General features: G+C 36.7%; 1 protein-coding gene across 5 annotated transcripts in view; it reads right to left on the minus strand.

Annotated features, from left to right (window-relative positions):
• The window catches only part of RSRC1 (arginine and serine rich coiled-coil 1), a 167,715-nt gene that overhangs the window by 88,856 nt on the left and 62,358 nt on the right, over nt 1–16,501 (minus strand). For all 5 annotated transcript variants that reach the window (XM_057421824.1, XM_057421820.1, XM_057421821.1 and 2 more), the window contains one exon: nt 5,270–5,306. In XM_057421824.1, the coding sequence (XP_057277807.1) occupies nt 5,270–5,306 (37 nt within the window). The remainder of the gene's footprint in view (nt 1–5,269; nt 5,307–16,501) is intronic.

Genomic DNA, 16,501 nt, shown 5'->3' on the forward strand with positions numbered 1-16,501 from the left:
ATAGGGAAAATGTCTGTAAATGGAGATCTCACAACAGTGTTCAGCACAACTATGACCTGCTAGGAAAATTCACTTGGGGGATTTACATGGAAAATAATACTTTAACAGTAACATGTGTCAAACTTAAAGTGAAATTATCACTTATTAATTAAGTGATGAAAATCAGAAGGTTTTCTTTTGGTTCACGTTACTAAAATACTACCAGCCAAATTACAGTATTATTTATCATAGAATTGTTTAGGTTGGAAAGACCTTTACAATCATTGAGTCCAGCACTGCCGAGTCCACCACTAACCATGACCCTAGGGGCCATATCTACACATCTTTTAAATCCCCTCCAGGGATGATGACTCTGCCATTTCCCTGGGCAACCTGTTCCAGAGCTTGACAACCCTTTCAGTGAAGAAATTTTTCCTACTATCCAATCTAAACCTCTCCTGGTGCAACTTCAGGCCATTTCTTCTCATCTACTTTGAAAAAGGGAAACATAAAAGATCCCTTTAAAATGTTTGATCAATCATATGTTTTGAATACTTTTAAATTGTGAGCATCCATATGTAAAGCTTACTAAACATGCCCAATTCTCTATTCTATATGGTGCATTTTTAATCAGGAGTAGCACTTTCCACGGTTGTGTCATGCACATAAACCATTTTATGAACACCGATGACTGGATTTCTTAGTGTGGTAAAAGTCACATGATGAAAACTATTATCTATATTCCATTTATTGATAAAATTGACATATAAAATATTTAAGTATTTTGAAATGCATGTAAGATTTTCTTTCCTTCCCATCTAATGTTATTATTGCAGGAACACACCACTTTTGCCTTCGGGTCCTTTGTGTCCACCTGCAGCTATGCATTTTCACCTTTGAAGAACGCAGTGCTTTCAGTTGTAAACTCATGCTAGTCAATGACTTTTTGGGCTCAATGCAAAAGGAAGACAGGATCAGCGGCTGTGCTTGTACACCTAACACTCCAAAAGGAGTTACCTATGTATCTATTCTGCCACCTCTTCGGAAGCAAATTATCAAGAAGATTCAAGTTGAAGTTTCAATTTTAATGTTTGCCTGAACAAACAGCAAACCTGTCACCATTCTAAGAGCTACTATAAGCAAACCACCTCATACGTAAAATGCCTTAACTCTGTACCCATGCAGTAAATGAGAGACACATGAATGACTGGAATGAGAAAAGAAATAGATCGGCATTTCTCATGACATCACAAGCTACAGACTAAGACCTACAAGCGTTATATCACTAGCACCTTTCAGCACTATTTCCCTTACCTTCTTGATGACAGAAAAAGATTTTACTTGCACATTTTTATTTCATGATAATGCCCCTTCTTTAGAAAACTTTCTAAACAACTGCTTCCTTAAGTAGGTGGCTCCAGGCTAAATATTCTTGCCCCATCATAGGGATATACTAATCCCATTGCTCAACTGGGAAAAAAAAAAAAAGGAAGTAAGTTATACAGTTCAGGCAACCACTTGTGCACACTGCCCATATGGCCATTCTTGTGCTAGGCTGGGGAGATTTCACAGAAAGTGAATCCCACACTAAATTGCCATTACTGTACCCTATCCATGGTCTAGCTCTCCTCTAATGCTGCCTCTTATCTCCTGGACTAAAGCTGGCCTCTCTAGAGGATCACTTCCTCACCAGTGACATCACCCAGGAGGGGAGTTTGGTTAGAAACTAAGAATGGGAGATGCGCCTTGAAAATTACAACTCCAGGAACATCATGGTGCTTTTCCAAGGGAATTTTTTTCAGGTTTTGATGATTAGCGTTTTATGAAAGGGCATGTGAGAAAGGAATATTTAGTAATATACACACAGACACACATATATACATATATATATAAAAGGTTGTGGGGAAAAAAATCTCATTTTCAATGAAATAGAATTTCAATAGGAAAAAAAAAACCAACCATCTATTCAGCCTGATGCTTCTTCACTAAGAGGGAATTCAAGCTTGCAGAATATAATTGACCAGCATGGAATTTTGCCAGGATACCAAGATAAACATAATTACTCATATTAAGAGTGTTAATTAATTGTTTGTGAACACAAATAATTGGCTGCTTGGTTTTATAGCTCATTAGAAAGCCAACAATTCTATTAGACATTGTCCAGTAGTGATCCTAGGACCACTGAGCTGTAACCACCAGAAGTCTGAAACTAAGCTAGTAGAAATCAGTGAGATGTCAACCACTAAACTCAAGCTGCAAGGAAAAAGATAGTGATGCCTAGTAAATGAATATTAACACTTTCTGGACAAAAGAGGGCCCTTTTTTTTTTTTTTGTTTGCTTGTGTTTTCTTTTTTTGGGGGGTGTTGTTTTGGTTATTGGTTTTTTTTGTTTGATTTTTTGTTTGTTGGCTGGTTGGTTATTTAAATTATTCTAACAAAGATCTCTTTAAAAACCCCAAGGAGCTGCCAGACAGAGTTAAGCAATATTAGTTATGAATCAGTGACCTCAATATATGCTACCTATGAGACATTATGCAATTAGAAGTGTAAACAGTGATCTCCAGCAGCGTCCTTGGCAGAGCTATGCACAAGCACTGCGACAGTCAGCTTCACAAGAGCGTGATCCATACCTGTTGGGGGTTATTGATTAACATGGGGAGTGCCTGCATTCTTGGCAGACAATAACTATATTCTTACAAACCGCTGATGGGCTAAACAAGCTATTAATGACAGGTTGCCCTTCACCATTTAAAACGGAGAGACTCTGCTGCTTGACCACAAGGACAAGCAGGTTATTGCTTTGAAATGTTATATAAAAGACACAAATGAGGCGTCTCTAATGAATAAACCACAAGGAAGGCTCCATGTTTCTTATTAGGAAGAGCTATTAATAGAAAACAGGACCTATTCAGGGCTGCCGATATATAATCCTCTATGACAAGGTTTCACCAGTTTGTTAAAATTTGTTATTCAGAAAGGAATTGCTGAGTAATTCAGCAAATAACCACCCAAATTCTTTGAATAAATGCTTCTGAGCTGACCTAAGTCCTGGTGGTCAGCAAGGAGTACAGCTGTGGCACACACATGGAAAGGCAGTCAGACCAGATAGACCTTCCACCCAGCAGCAGCAACTGGCACACATCCTCCAGGAGGGCCAGCTCTCACTGATCGAGAAACAGGCACATGGACCTGCTGGATAGTTCTCCAATCTACAAAACCAGTATTTCTGTTTATAAGAGCATGTTTTTATACTGGAAGCATTTCCAAATCATGGAATCGTAGAATGGTTAGGGTTGGAAAGGACCTTTTTTATTTTTAACAACAGTTGATATACTACTTTATTTCACTCTGGTGTGTTGCTAGATGCTAGATACCAGGATGGCAGGATCTACTGAAACATGGGTAAGCAGTGAAATATGCTTCAATCAATTGAATGGGATATGCACACAGATAAATGGGAACATACAGACCCCATAAAGATTATATCCCAAACTGTAAAACACCCCTTTTTACCAAAGGGATTAGATAACAGATTACCAAGTCAATTATAAAAACCTATCTGAAAATGCTGAGCTATACAACAGTTTCCAGCATGAATACTCCCATCTCTGGGTGTCTTGGGAAACAGTTAATTTCCTTGAGTACCCATTCACAGAGTACCCATTCCCTAAAATCACAGAATTCTCAGACCTGGAGGGTTTTGACACATCTTTCAGAGAAATACAAAGCAGCTAACACATTTAATGAAGTTAAATTTTTATTCCAATATATAGCGAGTTACCCTGCGAAGAAGTTAAGGCAGCATTACTCTGCAGAGAACCTTTCCAGCTCATTTTCCACAAATCCCAGAGAAGTCCTTAAAATCAGTGCACCCCACTCCTGGTCCACCTATTCCCACTACGCAAAACCCACCGAGCCTCTTCTCCCTCACCTGCCGGGGTAAGGTGACATTATAAATCAGACCCACAGCTCTCACTATCGCAGCACTCCCAATTTAGAAAAAGTACCCATCATGGTCATCTGTCAAGACTACAGCATCTTTATAATGCATTAGAAAAATTCTCTGAACCCATCAGATTACAACTACCTGACACTAGAGAGGAATGAAACATTTTAAAAATTTAAGAGATTCAACTAGCATGCAGGATACCAATGGAACTAGCAAACAAGATTAATTTTCAAACTGCTCCAAGAACTATTCATAACACTCAGCTATTTATTCTATTTACAGATTCAAAGTACTAGTTGCAATGGAACTTTTAATATGCCACCATTATAAATGGGAAACTATTGACAACTATGCCGGAATATACATCCTTTTCATCCTGCTGTTACTCCAAGAAGATATTGGTACACAAGCTCCTACAAATCATATTTCCCAAGTGACTCCCAAAATCAAAAGCAACAACAGAACAGCAATCTTTTTTTCAAATGTTCTTGCAATACACTATGATATTACTTTAACACGCGTATAGAACAGTATATAATATTTCTACATAAAAAAATTAAACATTAATTTAAACACTTCCCATGATGTACTGAGATATACATGCCATTAATATCAAATATTTTGATTTAATGGGATTTAAAAATCTGTTAAGATGAACTACTTAATGCTCTGATGATTGCTGATACTAGCATCCTAGGCTCAATGAGTTTCAGACTTGTGACAATATTGTATTTTTTCCAGTTTTGATCAACTGATTAGTTTTTAATGTTAAGTATGCTTTGCCATAACTTGCGGTTTTAATATGCTTACTTAAACCAAAAATATTTTGCACCTCAATTATTGTTTTCTATTGCAGCACCGAATGGAATTTAAGTCAATACATTATTCATAAAGCAAAGACAAGAGAACAAAACAAAGCTATGCACTTCTTTCAAAGACTGCAAATTACTAACATGTACCATATTTATGCATGCAATATTTGGTGGTGTGTGTGTCTTTTTTTTTTTTTTTAATCACAAGTTTGTTGTTTTCAGATCAGGATATGCCAAAAATCCAACACCAAACAATTTTTGTTTATAATTAAGACAATCATCAATCCAAGGATTGTAGTCCATTTTATTTCATCTCTACATCAAAAAAAGTAATTTAAAAAAATTAAAATTCCCTTGAAATGGTAAGATAAATGAAAATGTAAGTGCCTTCACATAATAACAGTAAGCTGACCCTCTGGGAAATGGTTGACTTTCTCAATTCAAGGTATTCAAAGCTCATTCAAAAGTGTTCATTTGGAATGCAGATATCAAAGATGATGCAAATGTTCAAGAGAAAATTAAAACTTACCAGATGTTCTAATCCAGCTTTGATGTTTCCAGAGTCCCTGTAAGAGAAGAACAAAAGTTCTAAATAGTTGCTAAACCCTTGTCTACAACAATTTATGTTTAACTCAGAAATGTCAAAGTGATGTAATTTCTTGAGTATGTAAAATCTTTTAATATCTTAATCACTGCAACACCTAAAAAGTATTAACTATATTAATTAACCTAATGCACAGCTACAGGTTTAAAACCTCAAATTTTACCTGCCTGGAAATTGCTATAAACTCCAGCCATGCAAAAGGACAGGCATTTAAAAACAACACTTTTAACATAATTATTCCACTATTCACACTGAAAATAATAAAACAAGACCATACAGAATGCAATTTATCAAATCCACATTCAGTGAGTCATGGTTCTGTTTTGCCACTACTTCAGTAATAAAACTCTGTGACTATTTACAAAGGTGACAGACTGAATAAATTGTATAACAACTAACAAGGTCATGGCAATCATAGCGAAACTTTGCACTTGACTCCTGACAGCTGAAAAACATACAAATGCACAGATACGAAAATGAGAAGTAATGTTGCATAAAGACAGCTGCGAAAAAAATGGACCAATTTATCAGAGTAAAAACACTGAAAAGCAAGGAGAATTCAGAGTGAAAATTATTCCTTAACAAATCCTGATACATACAAAAAATTAGCCTGAAAGAAATTTGAAGCAAAACAAATTTTAAAATCTTTAAATCCCAAGCTACTAAATAAGGAGGCTAGTGTCTGCTTTCGTCGACTTCAGGTTCCACCTGCTTCCAAGAAATGTAACTGTACCTCTTGAGGAAGATGTGCTACAACAATGGCAAACAAGGAGAAACCACCCCACAAGGGTTTCAGTGTAATATGTATTTATTTTATTTTTTTTTCAACAAATTATTCAAAAATATCAAACTACAGGAGCAAGAGACCCAACCAAATTCCTCATTCCTCTAAGTGTGTGAGAATGAGGCTTCCATTCTCTTTAGCACTTGCTACAGGCTGGGAAAGGTATAATGGGAAGTTACACCAGAAAATGATTATATGTATGAAATTTTACTAGATACTGAATAAAGCTACATTAAAGTATGCATTTTACCACCTTGCTGTACAGTATTTTGGACTTTTCACACAGTTTATGATTTTATAAAGCTTTCAAAAAAGTCTGCTATGTACCTTTGTTCTACTTGAATGTATCATGAATGAAGCAAGAGAAAAAGATGGAGAAAAAGATGCACTTTCCTTACACAACTATTCTATATTCTCAAACCAGAACTTATTATTGTGTTCAGACAATATTTAAATAGAAATAATCTCGCACATCTATTTTTGAGGTGCTAAATGACCTTAAATAATTAAATTACTTTGGAAGCAGGATCCAAGATACAGATGCTCCCAACTACTGGTATAAAACCTGCCCTGTTAGTGTTCTGTCTCCCGCGCCATCCGTGTCATGACTTCATCAATATTTGTGCAGCTCCTTTTTCCCTGTGCTGAAAGCAGACTTAATTCAATTATAGGTCTCAAAACTGATAAAAAAGGTCCTGAAGTGGAAAATGCGAAGAGATTATTGGCAAATGAATAAAGATTTGTATCGAACTAACACACAAGAGTACAGCAGGGTTGGGGTTTTTTTTTAATCATTCCCTGTCTTAGGTCTTCTGGGAACAGTAAGTTTCCCTTTCCCTCATGCAGCACATCGATTTCTGAATTAGACTGCAATATTAAATAATTAATATACTTGCCATGATTGATGTTTTGCATTAGTTGAATATTAGGTTATCAATCAAAATCCACTTGGTTTAATGCAATAATATTGAAAAAGTGTCACTGGCTGTTCATCCAATTTGTAGTTGAGGCAGCACAGATAGCAATATTGGTGTAACGCAAGGCTCTAACGCAGGAAATACAGCGGTTGAACATACATAAGGCAAACATTATCAAACTAACCAGGACAAGGTTGAGGTTGTCCTAAATAAACCCTGTGGCACCTGTCACTTCCAATGAAATTCTCCTTCCAGCTGGAGGCGGCCGTGCATCAATCAATGGCGACAACTAGTGAAGCCAGGGCATAATTTTATCTTCCCAGTTAAAAAATAATTATACAAATAATACTCCTGTTAATGCTATATTTCAAATTCTGTGCTATGCAAAATCAGATCTGTTGCTACAGCTCGTTTTAACACATAACCTTAGACGTCTACCAAATACCTTAATCATTCATACTGTAAAACACCACAAACAAAAGTCAAGGGCAGTTTTATGCACATCCAGTGTTATAATACTTCTATAAAGGAACACCGTAAGAAAGTTACATTAATTCTATATCATTATCAAGTATTAATGTTTTATTCGATTTTTACACCACACAGTTCCCAACAAGATACTTATTTTCCTTTCCTCCTGTGCCCAGTGCACCACATTTATTCTTTTGATTTGTTAGGCAAGTTTGGTTTTATTCCCGAGTCTTAATACTTTCCACCAGAGAAGCTCTGGAAATGCGTTTCCCCACTACAGTCAAGTCTTTGTGCTGTAAAATACTAGCTGATGCACATATATATATTTTAAAATTGTACATTAAAGATAGTAATTCTCATGCTAATCCATGTTAGCTTTTGGTAATGCCAGGGGAAAAAAATGCAGCTACATTTGAATCATGGTCATGAGGGACCTGTAACAAGGTCAGGTATTCCAAGCCAGGTATTCCATTAAGCAAGTGGACCTAGCTTTTCAATTACTGAAAACCACAGCACGGATAACCAGTTGAGATAGTGTTAACTTATTAGTGCTAGTTCGTTTGCCAGTAAACTAAACTAAGAATACTCACTAGCACTTGCTGGAGTATTCTGCAATTTCAAGAACGTATTCCAAATGAAAACTAACCAGTCTTGTTCTTAATTTCCTCTCAAGTTGTTATCAACTCAATACTTTCCTTATATTTGTAGTTAATACTATTCTTTGCTATAGCTTTTCTGTTAGAATCCATAGGCCATAGAATAATTCTATGGATTATCTGTAACTCTGGATAAAATGGGATAATTCAGGTCGAAGACTCTCTGTAGGTCTGTAGCCCTACAGCCTGCTCACAGGAGGTCAGGTCTAAGGCCAGACCAGGCTGCTCAGGGTTTTATCCAGCCTCCTTGGGCAACTTGTCTTGCTGATTTGAGCAGCCCTGCGGAGAAGGACTTGGGAGTGCTGGTCGATGAGAAAATGAACATGAGCCAGCAGTGTGCGCTTGCAGCCCAGAAAGCCAACCATATCCTGGGCTGCATTAAAAGGAGAGTGACCAGCAGGTCGAAGGAGGTGATCCTGCTCCTCTACTCTGCTCCTGTGAGACCTCACCTGGAGTATTGTGTGCAGTTCTGGTGTCCTCAACATAAAAAGGACATGGAACTGTTGGAACAAGTCCAGAGAAGGGCCACAAGGATGATCAGGGGACTAAACAGGGGAAGTTTAGGTCAGATATAAGAAGGAAATTCTTTTCTGTTAGGGTGGTGAGGCACTGGAATAGGTTGCCAGGGAGGCTGTGAATGCTCCATCCCTGGCAGTGTTCAAGGCCAGGTTGGACGAGGCCTTGGGTGATATGATTTAGCGTTATGTGTCCCTGCCCACAGCAGGGGGGTTGGAACTAGATGATCTTAAGGTCCTTTCCAACCCTAACGATTCTATGATTCTATGATTAAATGTCTTCACCAGGAGCATCTTCCCTTTTATCTAGTCAAAAGTCTTAGTGACCTCCCTCCTCATCAGGCTGTACATCTGCTGTCAAGTGCCCTCAGAGCCATCTCCTCCAGTCCCCCAGGTTCCCTCCCAGGGCAAGTGCTCCAGCCCCAGACTGTCTTGGTGACCTGAACGCCACGCTAAATAGTCCCAATACCTGATTTATCTCCTCAGAAGCCAAATGAATAAATAAATCATCTCATCATTATCAAGGCCTTTGGCAGAATCCCCTCCAGTTCCACAAAATTAACTATAAGCTGCAAAGAAAAAGGTCATACATAGCATCTCGGGTCAGGCTGCACTACACTTTCAAATAAAGGCCTTTTAACTCCACTCTTCATGAATGCCAACATGTTAACGTTGTTTATCAGGCAGCATTATGCCAAGTGGTTACAGATAATTTTTATAGATTTTCTCACCCTAATAATTTTCTTGGATCAATCAACAATCACATCACCTAATCCTTTCAATAACGTGCCAAGTATCATTTTAAATTAATCCCTTTTTTGTCCCAGTATTCCTCATGGATTAAGAGCCTCACAGTTAAAGATGTTCTTGGAACAACTTCATGTTTTCTTGTTCTTTATCCTCACATTAACATGCTTCTCTGCTTACTGTCATGTAATGGCCTTCCCCACAGGTCTTTCTTGGAGTAGCACACTATTTTCTTTTGCATGTTATCAATCCCCACTTGTATTCTGGATAAATGACCTTAAAATAAAGAGCTGAATCTCTTCAGAGCTTCTTTATGAACTTCAGCAGGTAACAATATATTAAACACTCACCAATACAAGCAACACAAAGGAGTATAAACGTATAATGCAAAACCTGCTAGAGTGGGGGTCTTGAAGCTTTTAACGGTTTTTCTAACTTTTATCTCACATGCACATTTTGGAATAAGACATTGTGTGGGCTCATACACACAACTTAATCACAACTGAATGATTAGCCTGTACGATGCGCTTGTGACCTTATCACCATTTTGTGCTGAACTTACGCAAACATTTAAAACATGTTATATTCTGTAATAGCTTCACCAACTAATTTTAAGCTCACAGAACAGCCAGAGTAAAATAGTCATTGCCAGATCATGCCTTTGCTCAATTCCAGAAAAAAACAAAAGCCTAGCATAGAAAAAAGTATTTTCTGTCAGCAGCAACTAGAATAAAATCACACAATTATTATATTTGCACAGTGACTGTTCAGAAGGTACTACATATTTGAAGTTTTTCCCTGAACTAGCTTGAATTTCATCTTCAGAGTCAAAGTGTCCTGGACACAGTTTTTAGAAATGGGTACCCCCATCACATTCCACTAAATTTTATAGGGTTTTTATATTGTTGTGTTTTCTGTAAAATTATAGCCTAATGTTTCCAAATCTGACTTCAGACCATAGATACTTATTTCAGTAGGCTTTGAAAGACACAACAAAGATTACATAAAAATCTAAGCCCCATGCCTGTCCTCTCCTTCAATACTACCTTCAAGGGGACAGTTCTGATAGTCCTGATTGAACAGGTAAATTCCTATTGACTTCTGATGACAAGCTGGTCTAATATCACACCAGTGGTCTGGCAGAACTGCTGGCAAAGACTACGTAATGTGAAGAAACAGAACTCCAAGAAACACGTTGCTCTTCAAAACTACTACTTAAGCTACTCTCGGCTATAAAGAAAAGTAAGGCTCTGTTTTTGTAACCATAAGTGGAACTGACGTCAAAGGGAACATACAAAAAGAAAGAAGAGAAACCCATAAAAGAAAGCTATTCCCTCCTGTCTCTCCTATACAAAGATGAAAGAATAACACTTCGTTGTTTTTTGAAAGTAGCCAAATAATGTATGCAAACCATACTGCCAATAACTAAAATAAAAATCTTTGCAATCTACTACTTATGCATGTTACAGAAAGACCCTCAGTACTACATGAACCTCACAATCCCTTCACAGTTGTAACGGCTTTAAGAGCTGTGGCTCCTTCTATCTAAAATCCTGTTTTGTTCAATTACTGGAGATCAAATTAATCAATAAAATTACTACAAAATAAATCAGTGAAAATAATTTAGCAGTGTGATGCCAACATCAGAGAGGCTACGGGTGAGAAGAAACACCAGCAGAAACACCAGCAATCCAGCTGTTATTCTGATGGCACTAAGCATTCAGAAACCAAATAAAATATTAGCTGAGAATTTTCTTTTGCACATAAGAGCTCAGCAAGATGAGATATAACTAAACTAGTAATTTTATGCTTCTCTTTCTAATTTTTTGTGCAGAGCAAACTGAACTAAAAGAGCAAATGGTTAGGAAATCATATACTCTGCTAGGAAAAGCATCCATGATATTCTTGAAAATGTAGGGAATGTTGTTTTGCTCTTACTTAATATCAGATTCAAATGATCTGGAAGTGATCCTGAAATGTAAACACTCTAAAGCTGGTGGTGAAGTGCTCTGTGGCTCCCTCGCTCCGGTCATCCAAATAATTTATTCACTCGGGAAAAAACAGTAGGAAGTTTGGCCAATTACCAACAAATTTAAATGTAACAAAGATTCAAGAAGAACATATGAAGGTCACTTATCAAAAGCAGGAAGAAAAGCAGAAGTTACCCTCGCACACAAACACATAAAGAATAACTGGGAGCTGCTGAAGAACTCAGCAGAATATAATGCAAGGTAAATTGAATCATGCTAAAACCAGGGACTTTAAATAGGACACAAGGTGAAACAATTTCCATAATATGTTATCCTAGAGAGAAGAAAAATCAGTACCCAAGAGACCTTATTAAATATTCGGGGGGGGGGGGGGGGGAGGATAGATAACCCTGACTCACAGAGTAAAATTCAAGATTTCATGCAATTTAAATAAACACTGAAACTAAACTGGGGGGGAGGCGAGGAAGAGGGGAGCAGGAGGGAAAGACAGAGGAATAGACAGTGTTGACAGAATTAATATTTTCAAATAGACCCTACAGAAAAAAAAAAAAGGAACAAAACAAGAAAAAAAAAAGAAAACAATGAAAAACAAAAATGACCAAACCCTTTTTCTGCATAAGTATTTCTCAGGTAAATATGAGCCAAGACTTCAGGTCAGATATGGAAATCCCATAAATTATCAAAGCAGGTTTCTTGATCCTGGTTTTCAATTCAAGGCATTCCTCAGATAAAGCTGGCAATTCAAAGCACCTTAGAACACGTAAGTCCTTGGAGGTTTTTTGTTGGGTTACCCCCCACACACACTTCCCCTGGATTTTGGTTGGCTGGGAGGATTTCTGTCCTGTGCTGTGCACAGGGCTCCCTTCACAAAGAGTAAAACCTTGTTAACAAACGTTTGCATTCCTAGCAAACATAAGCAATTAAGCTTCGGTCTTTGGAATGTCACTGTCTCTGTTAACCAGTCTTAAATAAATTAGACAACTTTGGCCTGTTTTACCTTTTCTGTAATATTATTTAGTAGGTATTCAATTAAAACACATCCTGTAGGTGAAAGTGTATGAAAACATTTCCATAATGGACATTAGAGGTAGTAGGAAGTGTTGCTAATTAGCCTCAAAGTACAAAATAGATTACAAAAGTAGCAAAAAGCCCAGCAGTGTAAATGCACAGAAGGCTGCACTGAATATTAAACAAAGCAGAGCAAGTTTTAATGTTGGTAAGCATAACTATAGTAAAAACTCTCCGGACTAGTAAAGAGTGTTACAGGTTAATGAGGAACATATAAAGAGTGCACAATAATTATCATACCTAACACCTTACCATCTGTGTTTGGATGACTGCAGAATATAAACACACTTTATCAGCATTAAGTTGGAAACTAATTACACATGTATTTCTATTAGCATACTGTTAGGATAAATATTTAAAAAACTGGTATTCTCCTCAGCTGCACTCAACTCTCAGGACTAAAGAACATTAAATCTAAGTCACTGAGAAAATTTAAATGTTCTAAGCAATAAAACAATTTGAGTACAATCAATTTTCCATTTTCAGAAAGCTTCTAAATCCTCCTCATTCACCCAATTACTACTGTACTTAACCTAATGAAATTTTATTCTGTAGGAACAATACTATTCTTAAACAAATTTTTGAAAAATATAAGATTAAAAACTTCCAGACAAAGAATAAACTCCTAGAGAAAAGATGCAAATAAAATTACTATCATAATCTTTTGGGTTTTATTTGCAAGTATAAAACCGAAAAACAAAAGCATGGAACATAGCATCTGTCATATCAGAATATAAAAAGATGATCCTGGCACAAAATGAAAAAGCTCTAATTCATTTGCAAATCAAGCCTGCCAGTTCTATTTCAAGCTGGCGGTAACTGTCAAGAGTTAACAAGATAATCACTTTCAATCCTGCCTTCAATGGTACATTACACTGTTATTCCATTCAATAAGGCCGTTCTTTGGGGCAGTAGATGAATGGTTTTCATTTCTAACTCACACAAAAAGTTGCAAAAAAAAAAAAAAATTAAAAAAAAATCCATGGGGCTTAAGAAAGAAATCCCTTTATGGGCATTTATCGGCCGGCACTTGCTTTTAGGCAAAATGAGATATTTGGATACATTGGTGTCCATTCACTTCCTCTATTCCTTCAGGCCCTCAGTCTGTCGATATTAATAAAAAAAATAAAAAAATAAAAATCACACCAAGCCTGTTTTGTTTGGTTGGGGATCTTTTCAACCCGTCTATGCACATTAAACAAGTTATGTAATGATGTTTTGTGAATACTTCAAGAATACACATCTCAGTGCACCACACTGAAACATCGTCTTTTTGTATTTGAGAGGATCCATCCCTGTCTAAATTAATCAAAAACTGTACAAAAAAAATAGTAAATGCTCAAGAAAATTGCGTTTAAGGCAACAATAACTACTTCCTCATTGCATATTCAGTAAAGTTACCAATTAAAGACACTGCCTATGAAACAAGTTAATCTAGAATTTGTTTAAAAAAAAATTATTCTGTTCTATGCATCTTCCCGAAAAGACAAAATAAAAAATAAAACAAAAAGCCAAACAAAAAAAAAAGAAGAAACAAACCACCCCAAAACCCTTCACGTTTTTGCTCATTACTCAAAATTCCTATTGTAAGATATTACCTCTGCATGTTTAGCCTGCATTGTACAGTTACACATTCTATTACTGAATATTCTACAGCCACAATTTAAATCTTCTATACCAACTTCACAAACAAGTCACTAAATCTTTTCCTTTTTTTTTTTCTTTTTTCCTTTCCTTCTTTCAGTTCCCATTGATCTTAGTTCACAGAGCAAAGCCAATCTCTATATTTAATATCTTAACCGAGTCAAACTTATCCAGCCTCAGGACTGTTGACCATAATCAATGCCAACAAGTACACTGTGAACGCTCATGTGTAGATACATTTTATTTACTTTTTTCACCAGCATAAATAATTTTCTTCAAAACCACCACCTTGCCAGTCACTTCTTATACTACTTGCTTACTTTACAAAGAAATTTTTTATCATCTTTATCATCCACCACTACAAGTCAGAAAACTTCCTCCACACACCCCCAGTGCAAATGCTTCTTTATAGTAAGGGTTTCTTTTACGAGAAATCTAAACAGCAGAAATTACTGGCAGACTCACAGGCTTTGGTTTTGTTCTTTGCACTTCACAAGTTTCTTTCGGGGTTCTAAACAGAGATGTTCTTATAATTAAAAAAAACAAACTGTAATAAAACTAAAAAATATATGCCTCATTTACATAGCACTAGTCAAACACAGTAATTTTTTACTGCATTACTGTCCCTCTTTCCTGAAAAGAAACTAAAAATGAATTAAAAGTTCACACACTTTGGAAGCGCCTGGAAGGAGCACAAGATGTTGCACTTAAAACATCAATTAACAGAAAGTGAACAGATGGATTTCAAACAGCAGGTTATGGCTTTAAGTAAAACTAGTACAGTCCAAAAAACCCCAGAAACATGCCATAGAAATGTGGGATGTGTTTCCTTTCTCTTTGGGCAACTGCAATAAAATGTTGGTACTGCTTAAAAATATACAAATTAAAAATAAAACCAAAAATAAATATCATAGAATCACAGAATGTTTTGGGTTGGAAGAGATCTTAAAGATCATCAAGTTCCAACCCCCCTGCCACAGGCAGGGACACCTTCCACTAGACCAGGTAGCTCCAAGGCCTGTCCAATCTGGCCTTGAACACTGCCAGGGATGGGGCAGCCACAGCTTCTCTGGGCAACCTGTGCCAGCGCCTCATCACCCTCACAGTAAAAACACAAAAAAAAACCCAAAATGAACAACAGGAAACCAAACAAAACTCTAAACCACCCTCCATTCTGTAAACCAGACATTTAGAGTGAAAAGTAAAGATAAAAAACAGGGTAATTCTTTACTAAAGCTTGGTATTTATTTCTAGAATTCACAACTGATTGATTTCCACAGCTCCGATGAAAGATCAGGGTGACCCAACAAATCCTAGGACACTGACATTTTATGGCCAAAGACTAAGAAAGGTAGTTTCACATTTCCATTCCTCCTGAAGATGTGTGCGCACTTTGGCAACCGTGGTCAAGTTCAGCTGAGACCCACAAAGTGCCACTTTACTGTAATTCCACTGCTTATGACTGCATTTGATCCAATTTTAGCACACTGAAACCTCATGCTTTTTTAAGCATCACTGTTGGGAGGTATAAAAATCCAATTTGTAAATTCTTTTTCACTGTTCTTCTTTGTGTCGCTGCAGTTTGATTTTGTTGCTTACTTTTATTTCTTTATGTTCTTTCATCTGGCCTGAATTTATCCCCCTAAAGAACACAAGGGCACTCTCAGAATATACTCTAAATGTTTAAAATACATTTAAATGTCAGACAGGCACAGGTTTTCATTCCTACACATGGTAAAAAATTTTCCTTCTCCTGAAAAAAGACAGATCTACTTGATCTCAGAATATTTAGGTTCTGTCTCCTCAACTACTTTGGCTAACCATGTCATGGTTTAACGCAGCTTGTAGCATTTCCAGTCATATGACACTTGAGTTTCAGACAGTGTTTCACAATTAAACAGGCACTTCAATAATAAACGCAGATGATTTACCATCACTACAGTACTGCAACCATTTTCAGTTCAAATAAACACACCATAACTATTTTTGAATGGTACAATTCGCATCCTCTGCTATATCTCCTCAGCATGCAAATGCATCTTATCCTACATGATGCTGGAATTTTGTACATGTTTTTCAATATTTTCAGGTTTATAAGCTATGGAGAGCATCACAAAGATCCTTTTAAGCAGAAGACTCACAGATACTTCTAAAAGCCCATTCTGTTAAAGCCCAGATGAATTCTGAAAGCATATTCTATATGAAAAAGGTTTCTTTAAAGTCTGACTTTCAGTACAAAGAATGATGTATCTTCTACTAACAACTTCCAAGTTGGGCTGTGTTTCAAGACAAACTTATAACATTTAAAAAGGTAGAGCTCAAGCTGTTCAAGCTTGATAGAAAATTAGTTCCTTGGCCACAAAT

The sequence above is a fragment of the Pezoporus wallicus genome, unplaced genomic scaffold (genome assembly GCF_028554395.1).
Source record: "Pezoporus wallicus isolate ANWC-B61680 ecotype Strahan unplaced genomic scaffold, APGP_CSIRO_Pwel_v1 scaffold_7402, whole genome shotgun sequence".
Classification (NCBI taxonomy): domain Eukaryota; kingdom Metazoa; phylum Chordata; class Aves; order Psittaciformes; family Psittacidae; genus Pezoporus; species Pezoporus wallicus.